This window comes from Lepidochelys olivacea (assembly GCF_965140295.1).
Source record: "Lepidochelys olivacea isolate rLepOli2 genome assembly, chromosome: 9".
NCBI classification, from domain to species: Eukaryota; Metazoa; Chordata; order Testudines; family Cheloniidae; genus Lepidochelys; species Lepidochelys olivacea.
The window spans coordinates 85,987,747-86,014,474 of record NC_140419.1 but is presented as its reverse complement, the minus strand read 5'-3'; the positions used below and the strand labels follow the sequence as shown (position 1 = coordinate 86,014,474).

General features: G+C 35.9%; 1 protein-coding gene across 5 annotated transcripts in view; it reads left to right on the top strand.

The window, feature by feature from the left end:
• The window catches only part of LOC311526241 (prefoldin subunit 3), an 80,393-nt gene that overhangs the window by 8,956 nt on the left and 44,709 nt on the right, over positions 1-26,728 (top strand). For 3 of the 5 annotated variants that reach the window (XM_084639083.1, XM_084639077.1, XM_084639078.1), the window contains exons 2-16: positions 3,466-3,608; positions 6,493-6,568; positions 7,552-7,654; positions 7,841-7,934; positions 8,062-8,173; positions 9,536-9,642; positions 10,273-10,314; positions 15,452-15,537; positions 18,089-18,212; positions 20,164-20,300; positions 20,839-20,942; positions 22,102-22,248; positions 24,723-24,833; positions 25,854-25,970; positions 26,079-26,109. In XM_084639083.1, the coding sequence (XP_084495209.1) occupies positions 3,466-3,608; positions 6,493-6,568; positions 7,552-7,654; positions 7,841-7,934; positions 8,062-8,173; positions 9,536-9,642; positions 10,273-10,314; positions 15,452-15,537; positions 18,089-18,212; positions 20,164-20,300; positions 20,839-20,942; positions 22,102-22,248; positions 24,723-24,833; positions 25,854-25,970; positions 26,079-26,109 (1,534 nt within the window). The remainder of the gene's footprint in view (positions 1-3,465; positions 3,609-6,492; positions 6,569-7,551; positions 7,655-7,840; positions 7,935-8,061; positions 8,174-9,535; positions 9,643-10,272; positions 10,315-15,451; positions 15,538-18,088; positions 18,213-20,163; positions 20,301-20,838; positions 20,943-22,101; positions 22,249-24,722; positions 24,834-25,853; positions 25,971-26,078; positions 26,110-26,728) is intronic. The other 2 variants (XM_084639079.1, XM_084639082.1) reach the window with 1 other exon arrangement.

The following is a 26,728-nucleotide window of genomic DNA, read 5'->3' as shown; positions in this document are numbered from 1 at the left end:
TTTGTCTCACTGTGAATGCATACTCACCAACTGTTAGAGGTAGGTGGGTGATGACATGTAGAGTATGTTAACACAATAGTCAACTATCACAGGCCTGCACAAGCTGAGGTGTGGTTTTGGTAGTAGTTTTTTTCTCTTCTAGTTTTTTTTTTCCCCTTTCAGTAACAAGTTCAACTATTTAACATTTCCCTGAAAATAACGTTTTTAGAGACCCATCTATTCTGGAAGACGTCAGTTAATTTTTTAAAATCATGAAAACCGCAGTAGCTCTTTTAAAAAAGTATTTACCAGCTACCTAGTGGAAGATAACTAATGTTTCACAATTATAACTAGGCTAGAGCAGCAGGAGTTCAGCTAAAGGACAGCAGAATCTGGCTAATGTGTAACTAAGACAATTAATACCTTGAATTTAGAGATCTAAAAAAAAGTGAGCTACAGTAGTCACAGGTTTGTTTTTTGGTTACAACATATTGCATAGAAGAATAAACATAGCTGTGGAATTAATCTAATCTTAAATAATTACTCATTATTATTTGTACACTATAGTGTTTTTAAAATCTTATTAAAGCGACTTTTCCTGTCAAATTTAAGTTTAGAGAAAGCAAGTTTTTAGCCTGTAAAGCACACTGAATATTTCTATGAGCTCCCTTTTTATTAAATATTCCAGTAGAAAGATTTCTAAAAAAAACATTCCTCGATTGTCATCTAAAACAATACCACAGTGTCCGGATTGCAGGGTATGAGAACCTGAAAGTGGAATTGTCTAGAAAATGAATGTGTAAGACAAATTTTGGTAGATAGAATGATGTATAAATTCTAGTTCAGCCAGAACTTGGAAGCTAAGGGCTTAATCTCAGTTAAATCAACTCCCGCTGCCTTCATTGGGTCTAAGATTGTACCCTTGGTTTGATCATGTAAGATTCCTGAGTAGCCATAACTCAGTTTTGCTGTTAACTTTATTGGGTCTACGATTTCACTCCTAAGATCCCTGATCACATGAAAAGTACTATTGTATCCTTAGTCACCACTGTGATGAAAATGCATCCCAAGGTGATAGGTTTGCAGGATGCCTGACTTGTTCAAAAGTGTGGCTGGTTACTCACCATAGAAGGTTGGAAGGGACCTTGAGAGTTCATCTAGTCCAGCCACTGTGCTGAGGCAGGACCAAATATACCTAGACCACCCTTGACAGGTGTTTGGAGCTTTTTAATAACTGGTTAGACAGTGCTGCAGATTCCACAACCTCCCTTAGTAACCTACTCCAGAGCTTAATTATCCTTATAGTTAGAAAGTTTTTTTTGATATCTAACCTAAATCTCTCTTGCTGCAGATTAAGCCAATTACTTCTTGTCCTAGCTTTATTAGATGTGGAGAACAACTGATCACTCACTTCTTTATAACAGTCCTTTACATATTTCAAGACTTATAGGGTGCCCCCTCTCAGTCTTCTGTTCTCAGAACTATGCTTGTCCAGTCTTTTTAACGTTTCCTCGAGTCAGGTTTTTCTAAACACTTTATCACTTTTGTTGCCCTCCTCTGGCTTCTGTCCAGTTTGTCCACATCTTTCCTAAAGTTTGGTGCCCAGAACTGGACACAGTAGTCCAGGTGAGGTCTCACCAGTGCTGAATAGAGCAGGACAGTTGCCTCCTGTGTCTTACATGTGACTCCAGTTAAAAGACCCCAGAATATTAGCCTTTTTTTTTTTTTTTTTTTTTTTTTTTTTTGCAACTGCATCAGATTGTTGGCTCATTCAGTTGGTGATCCGCTGTGAACCGCCAAGACCCTCTCTAGAGTACTGCTTTCTAGCTAATTATTCCCCATTTTGTAGTTGGGCGTTTGTTTTTTCTCTCTTAAATGTAGTACTCTGCACTTATCTTAAATGAATTTCCTCTTGATGATTTCAGACCAATTCTCCAATTTGTCAAGGTCATTTTGAATTGTAACACTGTCCCCCAAAGTACTTGCAACCCTTCCAAGTTGGTGTCATCTACAGATTTTATAAGTATATTCTCCACTTCATTCTCCAAGTCATTAATGAAAATATTGAATAGCATTGGACCCAGGACAGACACCTATGCGACCACGTGGATACAGCCTCCCATTTTGACAGCAAACCATTCATAACCATTTGAGCACGGTTTTTCAACCAGTTGTGCACCCACCTGACAGTAATTTCATTTAAACCACATTTCACTAGTTTGCTTATGAGAGCATCATATGGGACCATGTCAAAAGCCTTACTAAATTGAATATATACTGTGTACTGTTTTCCCCCTGTCCACTGGGCCAGTAACCCTATCAAAGAAGAAATTTAGGTTGGTTTGTCATTTGTTCTTGACAAATCCATGTTGCCTTTTACTTATCATCCTGTCAGTGTTTACTAGAGAGAACTATAGCAGTTTTTATTCTTAGTATCTTACATTGGTATTGAGCTCCATTTCTGGAATAAAAGATAATGGATGCACATTTTAAAAGTTCCTAAGTACCATTGATTTTCATTTCATTATTATTGCCACTTGCTAGAAGATGGATTTTATTTTGTGTACCAAAGCATAAAGCTGTTATCTGAGTTTGAAGAACACAGATTAAGGCATTCAAGTAACTTTTATTGGGGAAGTAATGAAATAAGAAATACCATTGTGATGGCAAGTTATACAAATTTTTTATCGTATGCATAATGGACATGGGTATACAAGTGACGGAACACTTGAGGTGTCACCATTTTTTAGTGGTCCAAGCATCTTTTGTTACATACATTGGTAGATTCCTATTTTTGAAGATTTAAAATCTCATAGGGGGGAACCCTAGGATTAAAGTTTGGATTTAATATAAATATTTTATAATGTCACCAGGAGGGGTGGGGGAATCTTGTGTTTTATTAAAAATCTGAGCTCACTAATACCTTTAATCATGTGGTTATTGCATGGTGTTCACTAGAGGGTGAAATTAAGATTGTGTGAGTGGCCCTAACTTTGTATTTCCATTTTTTTAAACTTATATTAACCTTAACTCTGAATTTGTAATGCTTGCTTTTGAGAATAATTGCAGCATCCCTATAATATATTTTACTCTATCTTAATATAGTTTTTGAATTGTCATATATGTAAGGATTTTTTCCTTTTTTCTATTCAAAACTTTTAGAGCACTTCTAAGCTAGTAAATTGATATCTACTTGAGTAGAGAAGCTTAGAATAAGGAATTCAGTTCCACATTTTAGTTTAGTTTTCATTTATTTTTCTGTAAAACTGCTATTAAGGAAATAAAGCAAGAGATGGCAGGCTGTTTGTGGTTTGCAGCTCCAAAAGGAAATATAATTGTTAATGCATCGGGTTAAAGCTTTCAAATGGTATGGAGTCCTGTATAAAGCAGTTAACATTCATGTTACATGTTCAGCCTGTGAAACTTATTTCTGTCACATCTTTGAATGTCTAACTAAACATAATGCTTTGCATTTTTTAAATTTAGATCTAATCCAGTGCACAAATGAGATGAATGTGAATATTCCACAGCTGGCAGACACACTTTTTGAGAGGACTGTTAACAGTAGCTGGGTCGTAGTGTTCAAAGCTCTAATTACAACACACCACCTCATGATGTATGGAAATGAGGTAAGACTGATTACTTTGTGATAGTTATATTATGGGGGCATCTCTGAAAAAATCAGAATGCCATGAAGAAATAGTTGTGAGCTGTGAACTTCAAAATATATACACACACACACACTTAATTTTTCTATCATTATTGGTTGTAAGTTACCTTTGTGATAGAAAATTAGTGAAGTGCTATTCATCACTCATTAGAAAGTCAGTTAATTGCAAACTACACTCAGTAGATATCTAAATCCATGTCATGCCTCTTTTCCATTAACTTTCCTTCCTAAACTACTATTGCCATTCATTTACCACCTATGTTTAGTTCAGTTTAAAAACAAAAGATCAGCAAAACTTATTTTAAAAACTTTGTGGTGTAGTAAGTGATCGGACAGATTTTCTTTCCCAGACCACAGTGTGACATTAGAAATTTCATCTTTAATTGTACACAATTTCTCAACCTTCCAACAAAGCCTAAACAGTCAACCTTTTATGTCAGATAATAGAGATGGTCATCTCAAATATCCAAGTGTGTGTCCCCATTCTTATTATAAGTTGTCTGTTGCGCATATGAGTGCAGAATTGTGGCTGAGGCAAAGTATATCTGTAAGAAAGTTTTATCTTTTGCTTTAAATGTAAACGTTAAAGAACCACTGTGAAGGATGTGGACCTGATCTGCAAGGGGTCTGACCAGGGTCTTGAAATGGGCAGTGTATGACCGTGACTTTAGAGAGGCATGGTGGGTGCAGTAGTAATTGTTGTTGGAAGAGAGAAACTTTCTGGCTTACACAGAGCTCCTCTTCTTCAGGTCATGGAATATTGACTGTATTGAATTAATTTATTATATGCATATGTTGGTTTAGTTATACTAGCCTGTTTGGAAATAGAGTAAGGGCAGACAGTGGCTCCAAATAAAACACCACCTGTAAACAATTCAGGACGTTAAGATCACTGTTGAGCTATTATATGTGAAGATGCTACTTCCAGGTTACTGCCAAGTTACGCAGTTACTCAGCCAAGGCTGAAAAGGAACAGATCAAAAGGGTGATAAATAGTTCAAAACTTTCTCTCTGTCCATAGTGAGGGAGATTGTCATAAGGGAGCTGTTCACAAAGAACAGCCTGACACAGCCACAGACCCTGTGGGAGGGTCTGAAGCGTTAGGCCTTCCTATTTTATCTAAGATAGACATGCATATAGACTGTTCCATCGTTTTCAAATCTGTTTCCTCTTTGCTTTGCTGTATTCCTACTGTTAGGATAAAAACAGTGTGTATTAAAAAAGCTGCCTGGTTACTGTGTTAGTCACTGGTCACTGAAGCTGGGTGGGAAATACTTTTCCTCTTCTGTGATCATGTTTGAGATTTCTAAAACTTCCCTGTTCTGCATTGGGATGAAACCAAGATCTTTCAAAGTTTTTTTTGGTGGAAAAACAAGACACACACACCCCAGGATAGCTTGACACTGAGGGTATTCACCTGATTCAGATTAATGACTTGAACTTGGGTCTCCGACATCCCCGGTGAGTGCCCTTGCCACCAGGCTATAGAGTCTGTGTCTGTCTTTTGAAACTTAGTGTGTATAAAAAAATATTCATTGGGTCAGAGAGACAGACAGACAGACAACCATCTCACCCCAGAATAGCAGCCTGGTGGTTAGGACAGTTAGGATGTGAGGGACTCAGGTTCAGGTCCTTGGTCCCTCACATTCTGGGGTGGGTTGTGTCTCTGGTTTTGACCAGATATGCCATACTGAACCTGAGAAACCTTTCCCTGTGGAAGTTTTGTTGAATCTGGTATGTTCCCAGGTAAAGTTTCAGTTTTGACAAATTGGACTCTTCAGACAAAAACCTGTTTTATTGAAAAATTCCCAACTAGGCCTACTGGTCACAGTTCCTGAAAGGCAGACTTACAGGTACCAAACTCGGGTGGGCCTTCGAAGTAGTCATTGTTGGTAGGCAACATGCTATAGCCCAAGACCCAGGGGGTTGCAGGATTCCACCCTGAGAGAAGTGAAGGCATGCAGCTTTAACCTGAGGGGGAGCTGCTCAAACTCGGTAGAGGTCAGAGGTGCAGTTAGCCCTGTAACTGTGATGACAATATTTTTTTTTCCCTGAAAAGATAAGTTCTAATTTATCGTCTGAGTAGTAGGAAGACATGATTGTATGCATAATAATATGTATTGAAAGTGGCAGAGAAACTTAAATTGTTCATGAAGCAGTTTCCTTTTAAGTAACATAAGTCAAGCTATAGATTTAGTCTCCTCTTTCTTGTATCATCTTTTTAGCCAAATATTTGAGTAGTAGGAGGAGACTAACACTATAGACTTACTTAGAAGTAGTATAATGCCAGGTGAGTTAATTATTTCATTAATAACTATACAAATACTTGAACACTTTAGTGTCTCAGTGTTTTTATAAAGCTATGTTAAAGTAGAAAAAACATTTCCAAATAGTTTGTAAAAGTGTCTCTTTAACCATTACATAGAAGTTATAGAGTTGTACAGAAGAAACTTTTAGAGCACCTATAGTTTTTCTTCAATTTCCCTACTGTGAGCTACAGAATTAACAAAACTTTTTTACTTAAAGGCATGTAAGTAACTCCCCTCCGTCCCTCCCTCCATGCTAATGTAGCTTCATGTGTGGACAGTGGAGTGCTTTTCTTCAGACTGAACAAATTTCCTCTGCCAAACACTCAGTTATGAAATTTAATGTATTTAATTCACATTAGTTTACTAAGTTTTGGTGAATTGTTTTTGTTGCGACTAATTCGTACATTGTAGATAACGGTAAACCTGCCTCTGAAATACCCGAGTTATGTGCAGTTGTGTTGTAATCTAATTCTTAAATGTATTACATTTGATGAAGAAAAAGTAATTTTCAAGAAATTTTTTCCCCTTCATCAGCGCTTTATCCAGTATCTTGCATCCCGAAATACATTGTTCAATCTAAACAACTACCTGGACAAAAGTGCCATGCAGGGTAAGAGTCTTTTTCTTTGTGAAAACTAAGTTGCAAACAGTAAAGTATTACCTTTTCAAGAGAAGGTTGGCAAAGCAACAAAATAAAAAAACAATTGTTCTGTTATGTAGTTTTTTGGGGGGGATTTTTTGCTTTAAGGCCTTAAATACATGTATTTTTCTAGCTCTGCATTAGTAGTGATTGTAAGTCATTGGCTTTTAACAGAAAATGATATATCCATGAAGGGGGTTTATTTTATATTATGCAGTGCAAAGGGATGACAGTAAGCAAAGGAGGCAGGGAAAATTATGGTATGGCTGAAAGTTACACAGGTGAGAGCTAGAAATGTGGTTACAGTTACATGGCTTTTTAAAAAGCCATAACTTAACACATGAGCACTGGATTAATCTTTCATTTGGCTGCATTCCATAATGGAGGTGGGGGGTAATATTAATTCTCAAGCTTCATTAAATGGTCATTAGAACACTTCACTAGTGATTAATGAAAGACTTTCATGCAGATCTGTGAAAGGTGTTAGAGGTAGTTTGTGGGATGGCAAAAATATATATATTTAGTATTTTTTTTTTTTTTAGAGCATCCTTTTTTACAGTAGCTGGAGTTCAGTAGTTCCCATCTTTAGTCTTCAGCATTTGACTGATTCTGTTTCCAGTGAGCTGTACACTGTAAGAATAAGAGTGCCTCATGGTTGCAAACGGTAGCCTCTCCTCCTGTTAGGTGAGGCATTAACAAAGTCCAGATAACTTCTGTGGAATTGTCATCACTTGGGAAGATGGTGGCAGCACTGTGCCTCAAGGCTGGTGCAAATAATGAAGAGAAAAATATGGAGGAAGGCTTTAGGGGCTCTGCAAGTGAACACTTCACACAATTTGTATAGTGAGAGAACTCAATGACACGCATTACAGAATAGTACTGAAAAATGATTACAAAATAGATAGATGATACTCCTCTTTGAAATGTCTAACTAGTAAACATTTAATTTTCAGGCTATGATATGTCTACCTTCATTAGGCGATATAGCAAATACTTGAATGAAAAAGCACTTTCTTACAGACTTGTAGCAGTTGACTTCACCAAAATGAAAAGAGGGTAAGAAATATTCTCCTTTTGCTTTTCATTTCAGATCTAAGAGGTTAATAATAGTCATATATATGCTTGCCATAGAACTTTGCTGCCTTTTAAACTGTAGTTAAATACAGAGTACTAAACATATCAAGTCATCATATGTTCTAGGTCACGTGTACATATATAAATTTGCCATTTTACACATTGTAGGATAGATGGAGTGATGAGAACTATGAATACTGAAAAGCTTCTAAAAACCCTTCCAATTATTCAGAACCAGCTTGATGCACTCCTTGATTTTGATGTAAGCACATTCTAAGTTGTATTTCATTGTTAAAATACTTTATTTACTGGATATGGGAAGAAATTTATTGGTATTTTTCTCTCCACCAATACTTTTAATCTACTCTATCTCTTCACTTTCTACACAGGCAAATCCAAATGAATTAACCAATGGTGTAATAAATGCTGCCTTCATGCTTCTCTTTAAAGATTCCATTAGGCTTTTTGCAGCCTATAATGAGGGGATTATTAACCTATTAGGTATGTGGAACTGGTGTGTGTATGTGTGCATATGTTCTTGAATCTTTGGGGGAGACAGTCAGGGAGAAATAGAAATTTAAAGACAAATTGAGTCTGTTTAATAGCCTAACAAATTAAGGGCCAGATCCTGCTTCTGTTGAAGTCAGTGGTAATTTTTATCATTGGTGTCAGTGACAGCAGGATTGGCCTTAAAGGCATTGATATATAGGCCTTATTATTTTTCAAGTGTAAATCTGAGTTATTCTTGCCGATATTTCCATTTTAGAAATACCAGAAATGTGTCTTGAATGTTCCTCATAACCAGGTTAGAAAACAATTTAGCCTGTAAGTACACCGTAATGTATATGTGTGGGGTGGGGGGTTAAGGCTCTAAAGTAGGTTGGCCTGTACTGGGTTTACTGGGCCTACACGTTGAATATAGAGTGCACATTGTTGGGTTTCCTATGTTTTTGTTTTATCAACTTTAACTGGTGTTTATGGTCTTGTACAGATTGTAGAGTTCTACCTTGCTGAGTTCTTGGCTATGGTTAACATATGTCGGATATGGTTTTTAAGTGGATTGTGCCTTCAAGACTAACTATGGGGGAGGAAATTGAGAATCTTACACAAAGATAGTAAAGCAGTAAAATAATTTATTTAATAATCTTTCGATTCAGCTTTCACTCTCCATTAAATCTGCCAGTGTCATTCATTTTATTGATGCATTAAAATCTACAAGTTTCAGAGTATGAAAAATAAAACTCAGTACTCAAAAGGCTGCAAATGCTATTCCTGTTTGACAGGTTTACCCATAAGGATTCTGTACATTAATATTGACAAGTTAGAGTTGGATACATGTGAAAGTTGAGTTTTCATCTTAAATGCCTCCTTCAGATTCTATGTTTCCATTTACAAACCACAAATGCGTAGTATTGAGATGTTGATGTGTAGTTTTAAAATGCTTTAAAATAGGTAATACTCATGGTGCATTTTTAATTTACTGAAGTCAGCTACTACATTACTAGTGGTTGAGTGCACCTCATGGACGGACTTTTTGCAAACATTTTTCTTCAAAATGAAGTCCTGCGTGGCTGACAAAGAATTTAAAAACAGATTAAACACTTTACATTCAGGCTGACTACAACTGTCCACCAAGTTATAACTTGCTGAAATCAACAAACTCATTGTAAATATGGAGACTATGGAGTAGTCCCAAACACATTACTCTTAAAAGTAACATGGCTTTCTATATTCGTTCATTTTAGGGAGAGGAGATATTATCTAAAGTTATTGTTTGCAGTGTTGTATCTTTTTAAATCTCTTGCATTAGTGTGAGAGGTTTTTTGTATCTTTTTTTACAAATGTCCTTTTTTCACTCTTCAGAAAAGTATTTTGATATGAAGAAGAACCAGTGCAAAGAAGGTTTGGATATTTACAAAAAGTTCCTAGCCAGAATGACCAAATTGTCAGAATTCCTCAAAGTAGCAGAGGTAAATAAACTTACATGTATTAAAAGGGTGTCATTTAGCTATCTGTACTGGTACAATAGTCCCATCACAAACAGTCTAATGTTTGTGATTTGCTGTGCAAAATAAAAGTTCTGTAGGTTGCTGAATCTGAATGTCACTGAAATGCTTTTTTATATTGAGTGGTATTTTTAAGGCACCTTTCTTTGCCTAAAGACTGCTAACAATACAATAAACCTTTCTGTCTAAAGTGCTACTGAGAATCTTCTTTTACACATTGATTACTACATGAAAATGATTTGGCTTGATGATGATTATAAATATTTATAAAGTATTCCTTTGATATTTCTGCTCAAAACAGAGCATAAATTCAAGCAAGCTGTTATTTCCAGCTCTTACAGTGAATCTTAGCATCTTTGCATGAAATAGTCCAAATAGAAATATGATTTGAGCTTGTTTGATATATACACTGAAATTCTAGCTTAGAACTAGTCTGTTAGAATTGGCATGAACAATGTACCAGTTCAGAAAGTTATACATGTCCCTTTTGATACCTTAGCTTCTGTGTAACATTCAGACCCCACAGTTTTTCTTTTCATTGCCGCTGCATGTAGTAATGTACTTTTTTTTTTTCCCCCTTTTTTGTGAACCCAGCAAGTTGGAATTGATCAGGGTGACATTCCAGATCTTACTCAGGTCAGTGTACATTTCATATTAATTTAACCCAGTTCTTTTGTCCTTTGTGTTTTAATGGTTAATGTGTATCATATTCATCCTGAGAATATATTCTCTTCCATATATTTATATATGGAAATATACATGTTCACTTTTTCCATAGATTAATACATGTACACAGTTCTTAAACAGTTCTGCAATTGTTTAAATAAGAGTTCTGTTTTAAAGCAGTGAAGTTTATCTGGCTTATACGGGTATTTTTACTAAAACACAGGTTTTTCCTTTGAATCCTTTGTGAATCTGTCTCTTAAGTACACATGCATACTGTGCCACATCTTGGGGGACGACGACACTCAACTCCATTCAAAAGGAGTACTAGTGGCACCTTAGAGACTAACCAATTTGTCTTTCTTTGTGAAAATTAGTCTCTAAGGTGCCACTAGTACTCCTTTTCTTTTTGCGAATACAGACTAACACGGCTGCTTCTCTGTAACTCCATTCAAGTTTCATTCAGAGTTACACAGCAGTACATACCTGTATCTTAAGCTTTGTTATTCAGCTATGGAAGCTTTTCCAAAGTCCGCAAAGATGACAGTGTAGGTCTACTGATATTTATATTGGCACCAGCTATATGCTCAGCACTGTAAGATATGCGCACAAATAAAGTCCCTGTCCCAAACAACTTAAATGATGGGAGACACTGGGAAATCGGGTGGTGAGGATAATTTACAAGGCAGAATAAGCTAGGTTGATTCTAGGTGTCTTGATGAACTGGAGTAGGGACAGTACAGATGGAAACAATGTGTATAATCAATTTAGAGGAACACTGACCATCCATATAAGAACACACAGTTTCATTTTATTATGGAAAGTGTTATTACAGCACCCAACTGTCTGTCTTTATGCCATTCATTGCTTTGTATAGTATACCTCCATCTGATCTTGTACTCATTGCTTTTACAAACTAAATAGGACTAGTCTCTAATCTTCCTTTGTGAAAATTTCCCACCCCTATGAATGTTGTTAATATTAATTACCCTTTTTGGGGACTTTGCTATTTCTTTGTTTGTAATAAAGAGACCAAATATGAATACAGTCACCAAGATGAAGATGTATAATCTGTGGGCACAGTAGATTATTTTCTGTATTACACTCTGTTCACTTCTTAATACCCTACTATCTTAAGGAGTATCTTTAGCTTGTCATTGCATGTTCAAAGCATATTTTCAGTGGATTTTCAGCAATATGCTGAAATCCCTTTAATGAAGTTTAAGACTAAAAATCTGTTGACTGAATAGTTTGTTCCGTGCAGTACTTGTATCTTGTAATTGTCAACACTGAGTTTTCTTTGCCATCATTTGTTCAGTTAACTTGTATTGTTAGTTTATTCTAGTGTTCTTCAAAGTCTTCCCTAGTCTTGACTAACCCAAATAAATTGTCATAATCTAATTTTGTTCCCTTACCACTTCCCCCTCCTCTAGATTAACTCCTTCAAAAACTGATGAGTAAAGTATTGGCCAAACTTAACCTTTAAAAAGGTCAGCTACTGTTAAATCATACATGTTTCTAGTATTTTTCTTAGTAGTTCACTTACTTTAGAACTCTCAAGTGACTACCATATAGTCCCAGTGAGATATTGCAGTTTTCTTGTGTGCTTTAGCACCTCGTATCGCTGATACCTTTGTCTCTGACAGCGTTACACCTTTATTCCCTAGTGAATTCATGGACTCTGTAATAGAACTCCATCGTACATTTTTGAGTCATTTTTAGCTATTTGTTTACATGGCCTTTAAGCTTTGTTAGTACCAAACTTTCAAAACATAGCCTCCATTTTTACTCATTCAGTTTTGCTGTCCAAATTTAGATCACTTAAATCCTTCATTTGAGGGTACTGTTATGTTTAAGTAATCTAAATTACTTGTACCAAGAAAAATGGTGATCTAGTTAGGCTGAGATAAAATTTTGGCCTTTAATCTACATTTTACCCACTGAAGTTCTGCTCTACCACTTTTTGATATTTTGTGTCTTTGTCTCCAATTCTTATACCTGCTGTTTGACCATGTTGTTCTTACTCTTTCTTGTTCTGAAATAGGCACCCCGGGTATCTTTTCCCAGCAATGTCCATAAGCAACTTTTAACCATTTATATTTTGGAAGCTGAACTCGACCGTTATTACTTTTCTAGTAAATCTTATTGCCTCCCTGATCTGCAATAACATTCCAATTTTATCCTCATTTATCTGTTTGGGAGGCAGGAATCCTACCCCCATATGTTCTGTGTTGTGGTCACCTGTACTCATAATGTTCTTTTGATAGTCTAAATAGAATATTTTATTCTGTCCCTTTCTCCCCTCTTCCCCCACATCTCTACACCTTTCACTTTTGCTAAAACACCACTCTGGCAGAAAATTGGGTTTTCTTCTTCCAGTATATTTTGGAAATGCCAGATGTCTTGGTTGTTTCCCAGTACCAGATATTCCAACTCTCACATTTTGCTTTAGGCTACTTCCACAGGTATATTGTAGATTTTATTTGTAATGGATGTATTCCTCTCTCTTTGCTGAAATTTAAGGATTGCTACTCCTACCCCACCCCACCATGTACCCATCATTGTCTTAGCCCTACTGTGAGACAGTTTCATATGTGCATCTGTTGTCCCAAAGAGAATAGTTCAATTGTATGTTCCTCAGCACTTGCCTGCTTTTCCAAAACTTAGTTTTAACCAATTGTATGTTCATTCTCAGTGTGTCCTTTCTAGTACAAAACGATAGCAGGAAGAATACTTTTAACCTTGCTACCATTTCAGCAAGGCTTTTTTCCATGATTGTATTATACGGTTCTACCAGATTTTCAATATTACTTTTTTGCCACGTTAACCTTAGCTGTCCTGTATCAAAATGATCCATCACTGTAGGTGATTCCTTCTAAAAGACTGTCATAATGAATTGTGATATCAAATAGTCTAACACCTTGTAGGTGTTTGCACTTGCTTATGTTTCTGATGCTCAAATCCCCTACCACCAGTATGTGTGTTTAGCATGTCTGGTAGACTTCCAGAGGGACATCTGTAGGGGGTGTGGGTTTCATCTGTTTTTCTTAGAAGGGCATCTTCCATTGTGAGGGTGGCGGGAATTTGTGGGAGGAGGGGGAGGATGCTATACAACTGCTAATTTCTATTTAGAGAATCCGATACTAACATGGTATTAGGTCAAAAGAGAACAGCAGCACACCTACCAGTAAACAGGCAGAAGGAAAATCAAACAAAGCAGTTACAAGAAGACTTTCTTTACAAAGTATTTCTATGGAAATCCTGTCCTGTAGGTAAACCTGCCTTTAAAAATCATGTTCAGGCAACATGAGTAAAACCTGCTTTCTATGATGAATATAGATTGTATTAACACCATTTTAGAAATCTGGATTTCTTGAAATAGTTTATGCTTATGCTCAAATAAATTTTAGTCTCTAAGGTGCCACAAGTACTCCTTTTCTTTTTGCAGCTACAGACCAACACGGCTGCTACTCTGAAACTTGAAATAGTTTATTTCTCTTTGCCTGGTCTAAGTGGACCATCAGAAACATGTTCCATCTTCTGTACCAGTCTAGACACTTGTTAGTTCCTCTCAACGATTTATTGGTATATACTTCATAGGCAGCTGTGGAAGTGGCCATCAAATCTCTAGAGACCAAAGATGAGGACTTGTAACTGGCCAAGAAACCCCCATTTCTGGACTTGCTCTCTTGTTTATGAGAGTCCATGTCTATTATAATCCGGTCAATATATGGAACTGTGGCTGCATTGACAGTAGAGAGTCCTACAGGTAAAACAGTGGAGAGAAAATGCTCTCTCCAAAGCCAGACTAGCAGCCCTGCCCTTAAAGGCAGGTTTATTTTCAAGGAGGTGTTCAAAAAGGCTAGGATCCTACCTAGCCACAAATAGGATCATCTGAAACATTGTTAAAGGTGTTAAACTGTGTCTCAGTCAGTGCTGAGGGGAAATGTCAGAAGACAAGGCTTTTAATCAGTGGCTGGCTACTTTTTCCTACATCTTACTAAAAACCAAATCAGCACTGGGTTTGAAGTGGTTTATTCTTCTACTTTATTAGCTTCTTGCTTCTGCTCATCCATTTGTCAGTAGTTCAGATGCCTCATTCACTCAATCTTAAGCACTTCAGAGAGAGATTAAGGTTTCCAGATATAGAAAGACTTTGTAAATTTATTTGCGGTATTTTAAACACATTTACTGATGTCTACTGTTGAGCTATTTCACTTTTTTAAAATGTCTGTTCTATGGAATTTTAAAACCTAGCTTTTTTCTAGGGATAGTAGAATGCTGAAGAAGTCTACTTTTAAAAAAAAAAATTAAGAACATTTCATGTATAATAGTTTTCAATCAGGACAAAAGCATCACCATATGGTCAGTTTTCATGTCTAGATTATAAGAACTGCTGGTTTCATGTGTTGATTTAGTTCACAGATGGATCTGAGAAAAGAGGGAGTGAATGTTAACTTTCCATAAAGATATGATCAGTGGTAAAGGAATAGCAATTAATAGTCTGTTAGTGTGAGTGCAGTAAAACTATTTTGATGCTACCAGTAAAGTGGTTAAGTGGATCTTACTTTAGTTTCTGAAAGGTAGTTAGTTCCGCATTGTACTGAGATAATTGCATTTGCTCACACTGGGGGCTTTTGGTTGTAAGGATTCATCATCTGATTTAAATTTGTTTATGGATTTCAGACAAATTAAAGTATATCCTGCCTTTTTGCTACTGTCACTAGAGAATTAACACTTTCTGTAAGTGCTCTCACAGTTTTGGGGAGTGGTAATTAGAGCTGAGTATAATTAACTGACCTGCCTTGTTACTCAAGTGCTTAGCACAACTAATGCTGTTGCCAGAAAATTCCAATCTTTGCTTCTATACACATGCCCAGTTTGGGGGAACTTTTCTCTTTTCGTAGACCAGCGTTTAGTGCTCATGTTTGCATATTTTGATTGAAAAGGGGATATTGCCAAAAAATGAATCTTACACTTGAACTCGATTTGCATGATCTAAAAAGAAATGCATAATTGTTTAGTTGGTGGATGGGGGAGTTAATCTGTACACAAGATGATGATAATGCATTGTTATCAAGCAGATGTTTTACGAGAACTTTAACTTTAGGCACCCAGCAGCTTGCTTGAGGCATTGGAGCAGCATTTGGCTTCTCTAGAGGGGAAAAAAACAAAAGAAGTCTCAGCTGCCAGCAGGTAAGCATCAGGTGGATCACAAAGATGTCTTAAATTTTAATTCTCTTTGTATTGAAGTATTTTGAGCATTGGTAAGTTTGAGGTCTTCCTTGAGATACTCTAGAAGTAAGTGAAAGGAAACAATTTGTTTTCCTTTTCTAGTAAGTGTGGAAAGCATAGACTAAAAGTTTTTTATTAATAGTGTTGTTCTGTTAGAGGATATCACTTGAATGTACATTAAATGTTCTTATCTAGTGACAAAAACACATGACTTCACCTACATGCTTATCTTTGTGTCACCAAACTCCTTGTTAAACTGTGCATTTTAACACATACAACTGTAATAGCGAAGTGCTGAGCTGAGGCCACATGTAGTAGCTTTCCTCAAAATATTTTTACCTTATCTGTTAAAGTAGTCTGACAAGTCACAAGAATTTTTCCACTGAATGCATCCGATGAAGTGAGCTGTAGCTCACGAAAGCTTATGCTCTAATAAATTTGTTAATCTCTAAGGTGCCACAAGTACTCCTTTTCTTTTTAAGAATTTAACTGGCTTTTAAAGTACACACATGCCTTCAATGCTTACTCTCTGGTGTGTATATTGCAGAATAAAAGTTCTTCTAAAGATGTATTAGTTGTGTCAATTAACGTTACTGTGTAAATTCCTTAACCCCAAAATATGGATTACCCTACTACCGTACTTATTTATTTTGCTCTCTTGTGGCATTGTGGTTGCTTAAAATAAGTTCTTAGAAGTTTCTGAACTGTTACTTCCTTTATGCTTGGTACTGAAAATTTCTTCAGAGAAACTTATAGTGGGTGGTGAAATATTTCCTAGTATCCTAAGGAGTTTCATGTAGTTTTGTTTAGAAACCCAATATTAGGGAAATTAGATACATATTTTTTCAATTAAAAAAACCACCACCACCTTGGAGTTTTTGAATGTTCCTCCTCAATGTTGGCAGCAGAAACCCTGTGGAATTGTCTTAATGTGCAGAATCAGAAACTGAAGCAGATTATTCTGTTTTAATTGTTCATGATGAATGAAGAACAAAAATAGATTTGTAAAGATTTTTAATTTCAGTAGTCTTTAAGGGGTGTTAAACACAGGTAAGGAGTCTTTTCTTATTTGATCTGTAACATCCCTTAATTCTATTTTTTTTCTTCCCTTCTTTTTTTCTTGAATTTGGAGAGAACAGGAATCAAGATGTCCTGAGCTCTAATCCAAATTCTGCCACTGACTTGTTCTATAGCCTTGAACACGTTACTTTGCAACTTGCAAAATCAGCAGTCGTATCTTACAGGGTATTGTGACTACCTAATATTTGTACAGTGCTTTGAGCATGCAAAATGCTAAGTGTTAAGTAATATTTATTCATGACATCACAATCATTGTCCTTCTTGTTGAGTATTAGATAAGACTGGTTCAGGACCTGGCAATACTCCTTCTGTATAGTATCCATCATGATAATTAAGAAATATAAGGACCCCATCATGGGATACACTTCCCAGTCCAAGCAGCAAGTTATTAGACCCAATCTGTTGAAGATATTAGCACTTTTGGCCTATGTCACCAACTTTTACTGTGCTAATCCCCGGTAACCAGCCTTCATAGAACAGCCACTAATCAGGAATGCCATGTTGCTTTTGCTGCACAGATAGGCAAGCCATACTTGCTACATATATGGCAGAAAAATCATGCTAATAGAATTTTGAATGGCTGACTACCTTCCCACCTTAAAATGGGGCATGTTATGGTGTTTCATACCACTGTCCCCATTTGGCTCCTTACCAAGGTGTGCTTTTTGGATGGGATGATGGCAAGTCCATTTATTCTTCCTAGTGAAAGATGTATTGTCACTTGAACGATGAGGTGAGGAAGAGCTGGGTATTGTTTTAGTTCCTTCACCAAAATATGCAACAATATGTACAATCAGTGTTTGTGATAGTTGGACAAAACACCCTTTTTTGGCATACCCCTTTTTTGAGAGATGAAATCAACGTAAATGTGCATATTTAGCAGAAAACCACGCTTCTGCATTGCGGCAGAGTCATCACTTGAGCCTCTTACATCAGTTTTTAACAAGTAGCTGGGAGGATTTGGCTCTACAGCATCAAGTGTGTGTGCATGCATGTGAGCTAGATAGATCCTTACAGATTTAAAAGTGCTGTTTCCCATGTCAGTATAAAATACTAACACATACCTGTTTATGTATGCCATTTGGAATTTTGTTCCACTTATTTAAAATATCATATTTACGACAGGTACATAAATTGTGTGGCAGAATCACAAACATCTATATGAAATTCTGTACCTGATTATTGATCTGATATCTCTTCAGCTGAAACTATGGAAGAACAATTAATTCTACACTTGTCCCCTTCTCTACCCTTGCCCCAAAATGTATAGTATTATGTGTTTTGCTGTTTTTCCTCACCAAAAGGTGATTGTATTTAGTGCTGAGTCCAGAGACAAATAGCATACTATCTATGAAGCATTTCAGGTGCCTTTTGGATGCAAATGAAAGGTCACAATTTAAAAAAATCATTCTCTGATGAAACTTTATTTTAGAGCAAGCACCCTATCCAGTGCTGTTTCCACACTTGCCAACACAGGAATGTCATTTAGCAAAATGGATGAGAAAGAGAAACAGCAAGCTTTGGAGGAAGAACAAGCTAGACTGCAAGCACTTAAGGTATTCTATCTTTTAAGGATTGGTGTTCCAAGACCCGATGCTTAAATATTTTGTGTGTGGAATCCTGGCCCCATTGAAGTCAGTGGAAACTTCCACTGACTTCAGTGGGACCAGGATTTCCCCTAAATGTGCATGGTAGCTTCCAGTAAATGGTGGCTCTTACTGTGATTGCATAACTTGATAACTAAAATCTGAACACTTTTTATTCACCTATACTTCTAAAATTGATTGGGTTTGCGTTTTGTCAGAATACATGTTGTCCACATAGGTTTTTATATTTAGGATGATTTAGCAAGTATAGCTCTAGGAAACCGATTCCTGTCCCCATAAGCTAGAATCCTGGGGCAACAGCCATATTACTACTCATAATGCTGCAGTGTGGACAGGACAATAGTCGACTCCCCTGTCCATGAAAATATAGAAAGGGGAAAGAGTTGATCTTGCAGCACAGTTTATTTTTCAGTCCCGGGGCACATCTGTGTCCTTTTTAAATTACAGTTTTTAAAGTAGTGTCCTGTCTCAGGAAAATGAGCTTGTTTTTTCTTTTCTTTCCCACCTCTCTCTTTTGGTTCCTTAAAGACTCTCTTCCTTTATTTGCCCTCTGTTACTTGCTCAGAGGCCCCCGGGGCAGCCTCCCACTATTGTTGGAGAACTGGACATTAGTCCTTCAAAATCCTATTTTTGTAGCAGATCCCTCTGGGGAATGTGGTGTAATATAGAGAGACATGGCTAGTATAGACATGTGGTTGGTGAGATTAAATGAGCTGATGAGTATCTTTGGGACATGTCTGTCTTATTGATGTTAATTAACCTTGGGGGCAAAAAAGGAGCACTTCTCTGTGCTTGGAATTTGCTATCAAGTTTGGTAGGACTTGTTGGCTGGTTTCCTGTATTTGAAGTCTAGGCTTGGTTGCTGGCTGACTGGGATAGATTTCCCTTTATATGGGAGAAGGGGGCAGGTTAAATTGTTGATATGGAGCAGATATCTTAATTTAAATGCAGAAATAAAATTTTGCTGGCAATTGGCTTTTAGAATTCTCCTAGTACTATCAATGTGTGTTTGGGTTTTTTTCTTCAAATAACTCTCATTTATTTTTCAAAATGCCAATTGACCTGCATAGAATTCCATTTACTTAAATAGGATTTTAAAAACAAACATGCACCCAAGCAGAGCTGTTGTCTGGAAAAGGAAAGAGGGGTAGACTACATGAAGTTTTTTAGGAACTTTGAACGCTGTCAAATTCAACAATGATGAACAGCTGTGTAAAAACCTAAAGTAGATAGTCATCAGAAATGTCTAGTACAAACAAGTTTTTGGAGAAGTGTATTCATAATCAGTTTGTCTCCACCCTATACAGGATAGGTTATAAAGATACACCTCTGTCTAGTGTTGGCTACCTGCTTGGCCTGGACCATAATATTTATTTTACTGACAAGGTTTTTCCATCGGTCCTGTAAAGTTTGTAATGTTCCAGAGGTTAGGAACCTCCCTGCAAGAGAAGTTAGTTCATTTTACTTTGCTTACATTACAAACATTTGCTAAGTAAAGCATATACATATCCTGCAGTGATAGGTGCTGTATAAATGCATGCCACAGTATACAATAAGCATGTACTATGGGACCAACAGCGTGAGCCAAGTATGGTGTGCTAGATTCAAAACTAAACATACTGGCATTTGTTCGTTTTGTCAGATTCTTGACGTTTCAACATAATTTTGAGATTGTTTTAATAGAATCTCTTTAGAAAGCATAGAAAGCACCTCTTTCCCTTAATATTTCAGCTAGCTATATTTCAGTTTCTTGGGCATCCCAAAAGAATGTGTGATTGGTGTTAATCAAGCCTTTATTATTAAAAATCCTTCTTAAAAAATAGTACTTTTGAAGATTAAAGAGTTAAATTCTAGTACAGTTAAATTTTAATTAGTTTGTCTCTCTTAATTTATCTTTCAGGAGCAGCGGTTAAAAGAGATTTCTGTGGTATCAAATTCCACTTCTACATCAGCATCTCCAAGCACCTTATCAGGGAAAAGTGTGAATACCACTACAGCTGTTGACCTCTTTGCAGCACCAGCACCTACAACCAGTAGGTGAGGGACACTTTCTTCCCTAAGCACGTGTAAAACACTGCATTGGCTAATTGCCTGAAAAACTGAAAGGCGTAGATAAACTTCACAGAATATATTTCTCAAGAGTCAAAATCTTATGGCTGACTCTGAGATTTTCTTGATATTCAATTAGATACCAAACTGCAATGCTTCACTTTAATTTAAAAAAAAAACAGTTATGTCCTGTAGAACCATTCTTGACCTTCGCTATGACTTCTAGAAAAGTAAACTTGGAAACATACGTATTTGCTCTGTAATTTTAATAGTCCAGTAAAATGAAATTGAATCTTTGAGGCTGTAGCAAACAAATATTTTGTGCATACCACATACTTTAAAAATTGCATTAAATGCATATTGGACATATTTTTAGCTAGGAATCGGGATGTGTGTGCAGAAACTTAAAACAAAAAACAAACTCCATTCTTGCTTAATCTGCTCAGGAAATTTAAATTGGATAACAGACCAAATGATGCTTTATAATTAACTTGTGTAGCTCGTATTTTTTTCTCTCTATTTTCAGCATGCCTAACCTATCCAGTGATCTTTTTGATCTTCAACCTGCATTTGTTCCAACTGTACAGAGTACTCCAGCTATAGCAACATCAGCAAGCAGTGCATGGGGAGGTAAGTCACTATTGTAGTTTAACAGAATAGATAATATTCTTAGCATCTGAGAATTCATCAGTTATCGTTGTCTTACTAAAACAAAAACTCAGGTTGAAGGATTAAGTTGTATGTTCAGTTAACTGTCAGAAATCCAAATATTACTACTTACCTTGATAAGAGATGAATCTGGTCATCTTAGAGTTGACATTAAATTTAAATGCATTAAAAAGCATTGAATTCTGTATTTTAGAGAAATTACAAATGTTGTTCTGTTAAGGCAGAAAACAGATTTGGAGCACAGTTAACAAACTCCCATTTAAACTTGCAAACTTAAAAAAAAAATTATTTCTCTGAAAAGAAATATGTGAAATCTAGAGTTGGTTTTATTCTTTTACTGCAAACAATGGACTTGAGGAGCATTCTTCTAGTAGATCCATAGTAACCACAGTATGGAATTAAAATTTAGATGACTGTTTTGGTGATAATGTGTGAAGTAGAATAGAGTACAGCTTGCTCCACTGCAGCTACAGCACTTGGCTTTGCAATGTTTGATGATGGTAAAAATTGATACTTCATGGTAAACCAAGCAAATTTAACTGGGAAAACACAGGGCCAAATTCTGTCCTTCCATGTGGATGCACATCTCTCATTAACTTAAGTTACTTCAACTTGCACACACACAACTGTCATTGAATTACCTGAGGGAAGAATTTGTTAACTAACAAGATGCAGTTTTTATAAACACTTAAATAAGGAAATGTTGCCACCACTAAAACTGGTAGTATGTTAGTCAGTGGAGTTGTGAATGATCCTAGTGCCATTTGCCAAGTTCGGAGGCCCAGGAATGTGTGTCCATAGGTTAATGCCTTCTGGGAATTCTGTTCACAGGTGAGTAAATGTCCTTTTTCTTAACAGAATGATGTGAAAAACATCAGAATTAAATATTCTCCTTTGAGGCAAGGAAACTGGTATGAGTTTCAGTAAAACTGTCTGAGTTGGGCAGAACACCATGTGGGAAAACTTATAGCTAGAAATTCATTTCAAATAAGTTTGCTTAGCCCTAGTTCTGGGAAACTTTCATATTGTAATGTTCACTATCTCTGTGCTTCTCTGTGTGCTATTTGAACTCTAGATTCTCTTCTTTCCTTTTTTTATTACTTACTGCTATATCTGAAAGGTCCTTTCTCGTCCTCAAATGGTTGTGTTGGTTCTCCACCCCATCTGGACATCTTTGACATGAAGCCAGTTGAAGAAGCTGTAAAATCTACTATCCCTTTCGTCTCTTCCACCTTTACCTCCAAACAAACAGTGGAACAGTTTAGTGGTAAAACCTCCTCTAATTTCTTTCCAAATGGAGACAATAGTGATAGCAAACTGGGTTGCATAACTCTTCGTATGTTTCCAATCCATTCTAATATTGAAAATAGGTCTGTCAAGTGATTAAAAAAAAAATCATGTTTAATTGTGTAGTTAATAGCATTGTTAAATAATAATAGAATACCATTTATTTAAATATTTTTGGGTGTTTTCTACATTTTCAAATATACTGATTTCAGTTACAACACAGAATACAAAGGGTACAGTGCTCACTTTATATTTTTTGATTACAAGTATTTACTCTGTAAAAAAAAAACAACAAATAGTATTTTTCAGTTCACCTAATACAAGTAGTGTAGTGCAATCTCTTAATCATGAAAGTTGAACTTAAAAATGTAGAATTTTATGTACAAAAAATGCATTCAAAATAAAACAATATAAAATTTTAGAGCCTGCAAGTCCACTCAGTCCTACTTCTTGTTCAGCCAGTCTCTCAGACAAACAAGTTTGTTTACATTTGCAGGAGATAATGCTGCCTGCTTCTTGTTTACAGTGTCACCTGAAAGTGAGAACAGTCATTTTCATGGCATTGTTGTAGCCAGCATTGCAAGATGTTTGTGCCAGATGCGCTAAAGATTCATATGTCCCTTCATGCTTCAACCACCATTCCAGGGGACATGCATCCATGTTGTTAATGGGTTCTGCTTGATAACAATCCAAATCAGTGTGGACCGATGCATGTTCATTTTCATTATCTGAGTCAGATGCCACCAGCAGAAGGCTGATTTTTCTTGTTTTGGTGCTTTTGGGTTCTGTAGTTTCTGCATCATAGTGTTAAAGTAAGACTTCTGAAAACATGCTCCACAGCTCGTCCCTCTCAGATTTTGGAAGGCACTTCAGATTCTTAAATCTTGGGTCGAGTGCTGTAGCTGTCTTTAGAAATCTCACATTGGTACCTTCTTTGCGTTTTGTGAAATCTGTAGTGAAAGTGTTCTTAAAACGAACAACGTGCTGGGTCATCATCCGAGACTGCAATAACATGAAATATATGGCAGAATGCAGGTAAAACAGAGCTGGGGACATACAATTCTCACCCAAGGAGTTCAGTCACAAAATTAATTAACACATTTTTTTTAATGAGCATCATCAGCATGGAAGCATGTCCTCTGGAATGGTGGCCATGAAGGGGCATACAAATGTTTAGCATATCTGGCATGTAAATACCTTGCAATGCCAGCTACAAAAGAGCCATGCAAATGCCTGTTCTCATTTTCTGGTGACATTGTAAATAGGAAGCAGGCACCATTATCTCCTATAAATGTAAACAAACTTGTTTGTCTTAGCGATTAGCTGAACAAGAAGTAGGACTGAGTGGACATGTAGGCTCTGAAGTTTTACATTATTTTGTTTTTGATTGCAGTTATGTAACAAAAAAAATCGACATTTGTAAGTTGCGTTTCCATGACAAAGAGATTGCACTACAGTACTTGTATGAGGTGAATTGAAAAATACTATTTTATCATTTTTACGGTGCAAATATTTATAATAAAAATAATATACACTTTGATTTCAGTTACAACATGGAACACAATATATATGAAAATGTAGAAGAACATCCAAAATATTTAATAAATTTCATTTCATAGTCTATCGTTTAACAGTACGATTAAAACTGCGATTAATCGCAATTAATTTTTTTAGTTAATCATGTGAGTTAACCGCGATTAATTGACAGTCCTAATTAAAAACTGTTTTGGATTGCCATAATTTCAACCAAATGGTTATATTTTAGTTTCAGATCTTGTAATGCAAGTAAATATTCATTTTTTAAATGTTGATTATATTTCTAGATTTGAAAGTATCTGGTTTATTTTTTTTTCTCTATGTGATGTGTTCAAGTATCTGAACATTTCTGCATTCATTGGTTTTTACTGCCTTTCTCTCAAAATTCCTTTGGACATCAATCTTTAAAATTCAGGAATGAACATATTAATTGACAGGTTTCAGAGTAGCAGCCGTGTTAGTCCTTATCCACAAAAAGAAAAGGAGGACTTGTGGCACCTTAGAGACTAACAGATTTATTTGAGCATAAGCTTTCGTGAACTACAGCACACTTCATCGGATGTAGCGCACAAAAGCTTATGCTCAAATAAATTTTAGTCTCTAAGGTGCCACAAGTCCTCCTTTTCTTTTTGCGTATTAATTGTGGTTTCCAGATTAGCTATATATTTGGTAGGTACTGGATTCTTCCTTTTTATTCTTGAAACAAAATTTCAAGTCTGTGGTAACAATTAACTTTCAGGGTTTTTGTTATTCTCTTTTCTCAAATCTAAATTTCCTTTCTTTCTTTTTTGCATGAAGATGAATTTAGTGGTCATAAGCCTACATACACTTGTGTGTTTTCCTTTGGCAATTGATGGTAACTTTTTGGACAGTACAGATGGCTTTACTGTGTATCTAATTTTTAAATTTATATTTTAGGATTTCCTCTTCATTCGGCTCCTCAGAGCACCACTTCTTCCATAATTAATGTGGATTTTGATGCTGTATTTGGAGGAAAGTCAACAGCAAATGAGTACAGGACTACAAGTGGTAAAAACTATCTTTATATTAACAAACTTAAGATGACTTCTGAGAATGCAAAACTGAACTTATAAATTGAACAAGGGTTTGGTAATTTAATAAATAATCACTTCCATAATAGCTAGCTTGTTTGAGTTCTACTTTAAAAATAGAATACTTAACTAGCTTTCATTCGTCTAAAACATTGTGTAATGTCTCTTCTCTTTTCCCCTCCCTCTCAAATGCAATTGTCCATTGTGGCCCACTGGATGTCTGTTAATGGGTAAGTTTATATATCAAACTGTTTTAAACACTTAAAGTTGAATTGTAGTGGTGTTGCATAAAAGCTGTCATCTTGTTAGTTCTGTTTGAAGCATGTTATGTTTATCTCAAACATGATTATTGTGTTTGCGGGATAAGACATGATATTTAGTTCTTGCAAACAGTTCCAAAATCCAGGTAAAGGTAATATAATGGATAACACATTCTGTGCGCAAATATTTTAATACAGTTTCTGCTGGTCATTAGTAGCTTGATATGTTCTTGAAAGATGAAGAGGTTATTTTTTACAATTTATATGCAAAAGTTATTAATAGTAACTTGCCCAAGGAAGTATCATGTTGCCATGCTTTTGTGACAGAACACTTTTAGATTATTTTGTAACACTCCTCTGTCAGGTAGCTTTTTTTCACTGAAAGTCAGGAATGGTTCAGCTTACGTATCTTTTGAGATCAAATTATCTTAGTGTAGGAGCTTTCTAAGATTCCTGCCTGTAACCCTTTAGATGAAACTCATACATGTTCTAGTATTTTATTAGAATTATACACAGAATTCAGAATGCCAAGGGGGAAAAAAAAATAAACCTAAATTTTGCTTACCCCTTGAATACCTCTTTGGCGTGTTAAAATTGTACCCAAACTACTGGTAGTGTCATATGAGAATAGTGCTTTCTGGAGAATGGAAGTTTTGTTTGTCTGTTTTCTGTATCAGCCAAAATGTGGTTGTTTTAATGACATCGTTTCTATGTTCTGTTTTCAGTTTTTATTCTAGAGGATGTATTACAACCAACAGTACCGACACAATGTCAGAGAGCCGTTCTAATCAATCAGCAGAGTGGAAAAATTTTAGCAAATGACCTTGATTCATCACTTGCTAACTTAGTAGGAAGTAAGTGTGAGGGTTTTTTTAAACTTATTTTTCCTTCTCTATTAAAGAGAACATATTTTGCTAATTAAACATGTTTTTTTGGGGGGGGGTTATCTTTTTTTGTTACAGATCTTGGCTTTGGAGGAACCCCTTCCAAAAAGTAAGATATTTTCTTTTTTGTACTCTTGACTAAGCTCTTAAAATTATGCAGTGTGAAAAGTAATGTTTTCTTTTTAAAATAATTCCTTGTCATAAAACCATGCTATAGACTAAGAAACATAATCCATCACTAAGATCTTTGGTTAACTAAGGTCTTTGTTCTGAATACCATCTACATTGATCAGGAAATCTTGTTATCAAAAACCATGTTCAAACATAATTGTGACTAATAGGGTTTCAACCATAATATGGACAGTTTCTAAATTGCATTTGATAGTAAGATTAATTAAATCACTGTAAGATGGAGAACTGTCATGTATCCAGTCCTTGTTTTTTTTAAAAAAAAAAAAAAATACTGTGTGAATTTAGAAAAAAGAAAGATGAGGATGAAGTAGCCTACTGGTTCAGTGGCATCCTTTTAAGTATCTAAATTAGACTTGGAGATTTGAGCAGCCTTGCTTGTTAATGTCAGATAAGGCATTATCTGAAACAAGTGAGCCACTGAATAAATAGCTCTGGCAAATCATTTTCTGTAACATGCTCTCTGAAAAACCATTGAGCTACATTGCATTAGATGGTGTTTAGAAAGTTTACATCTTATCTTGCTCCAAAAGCAGTGG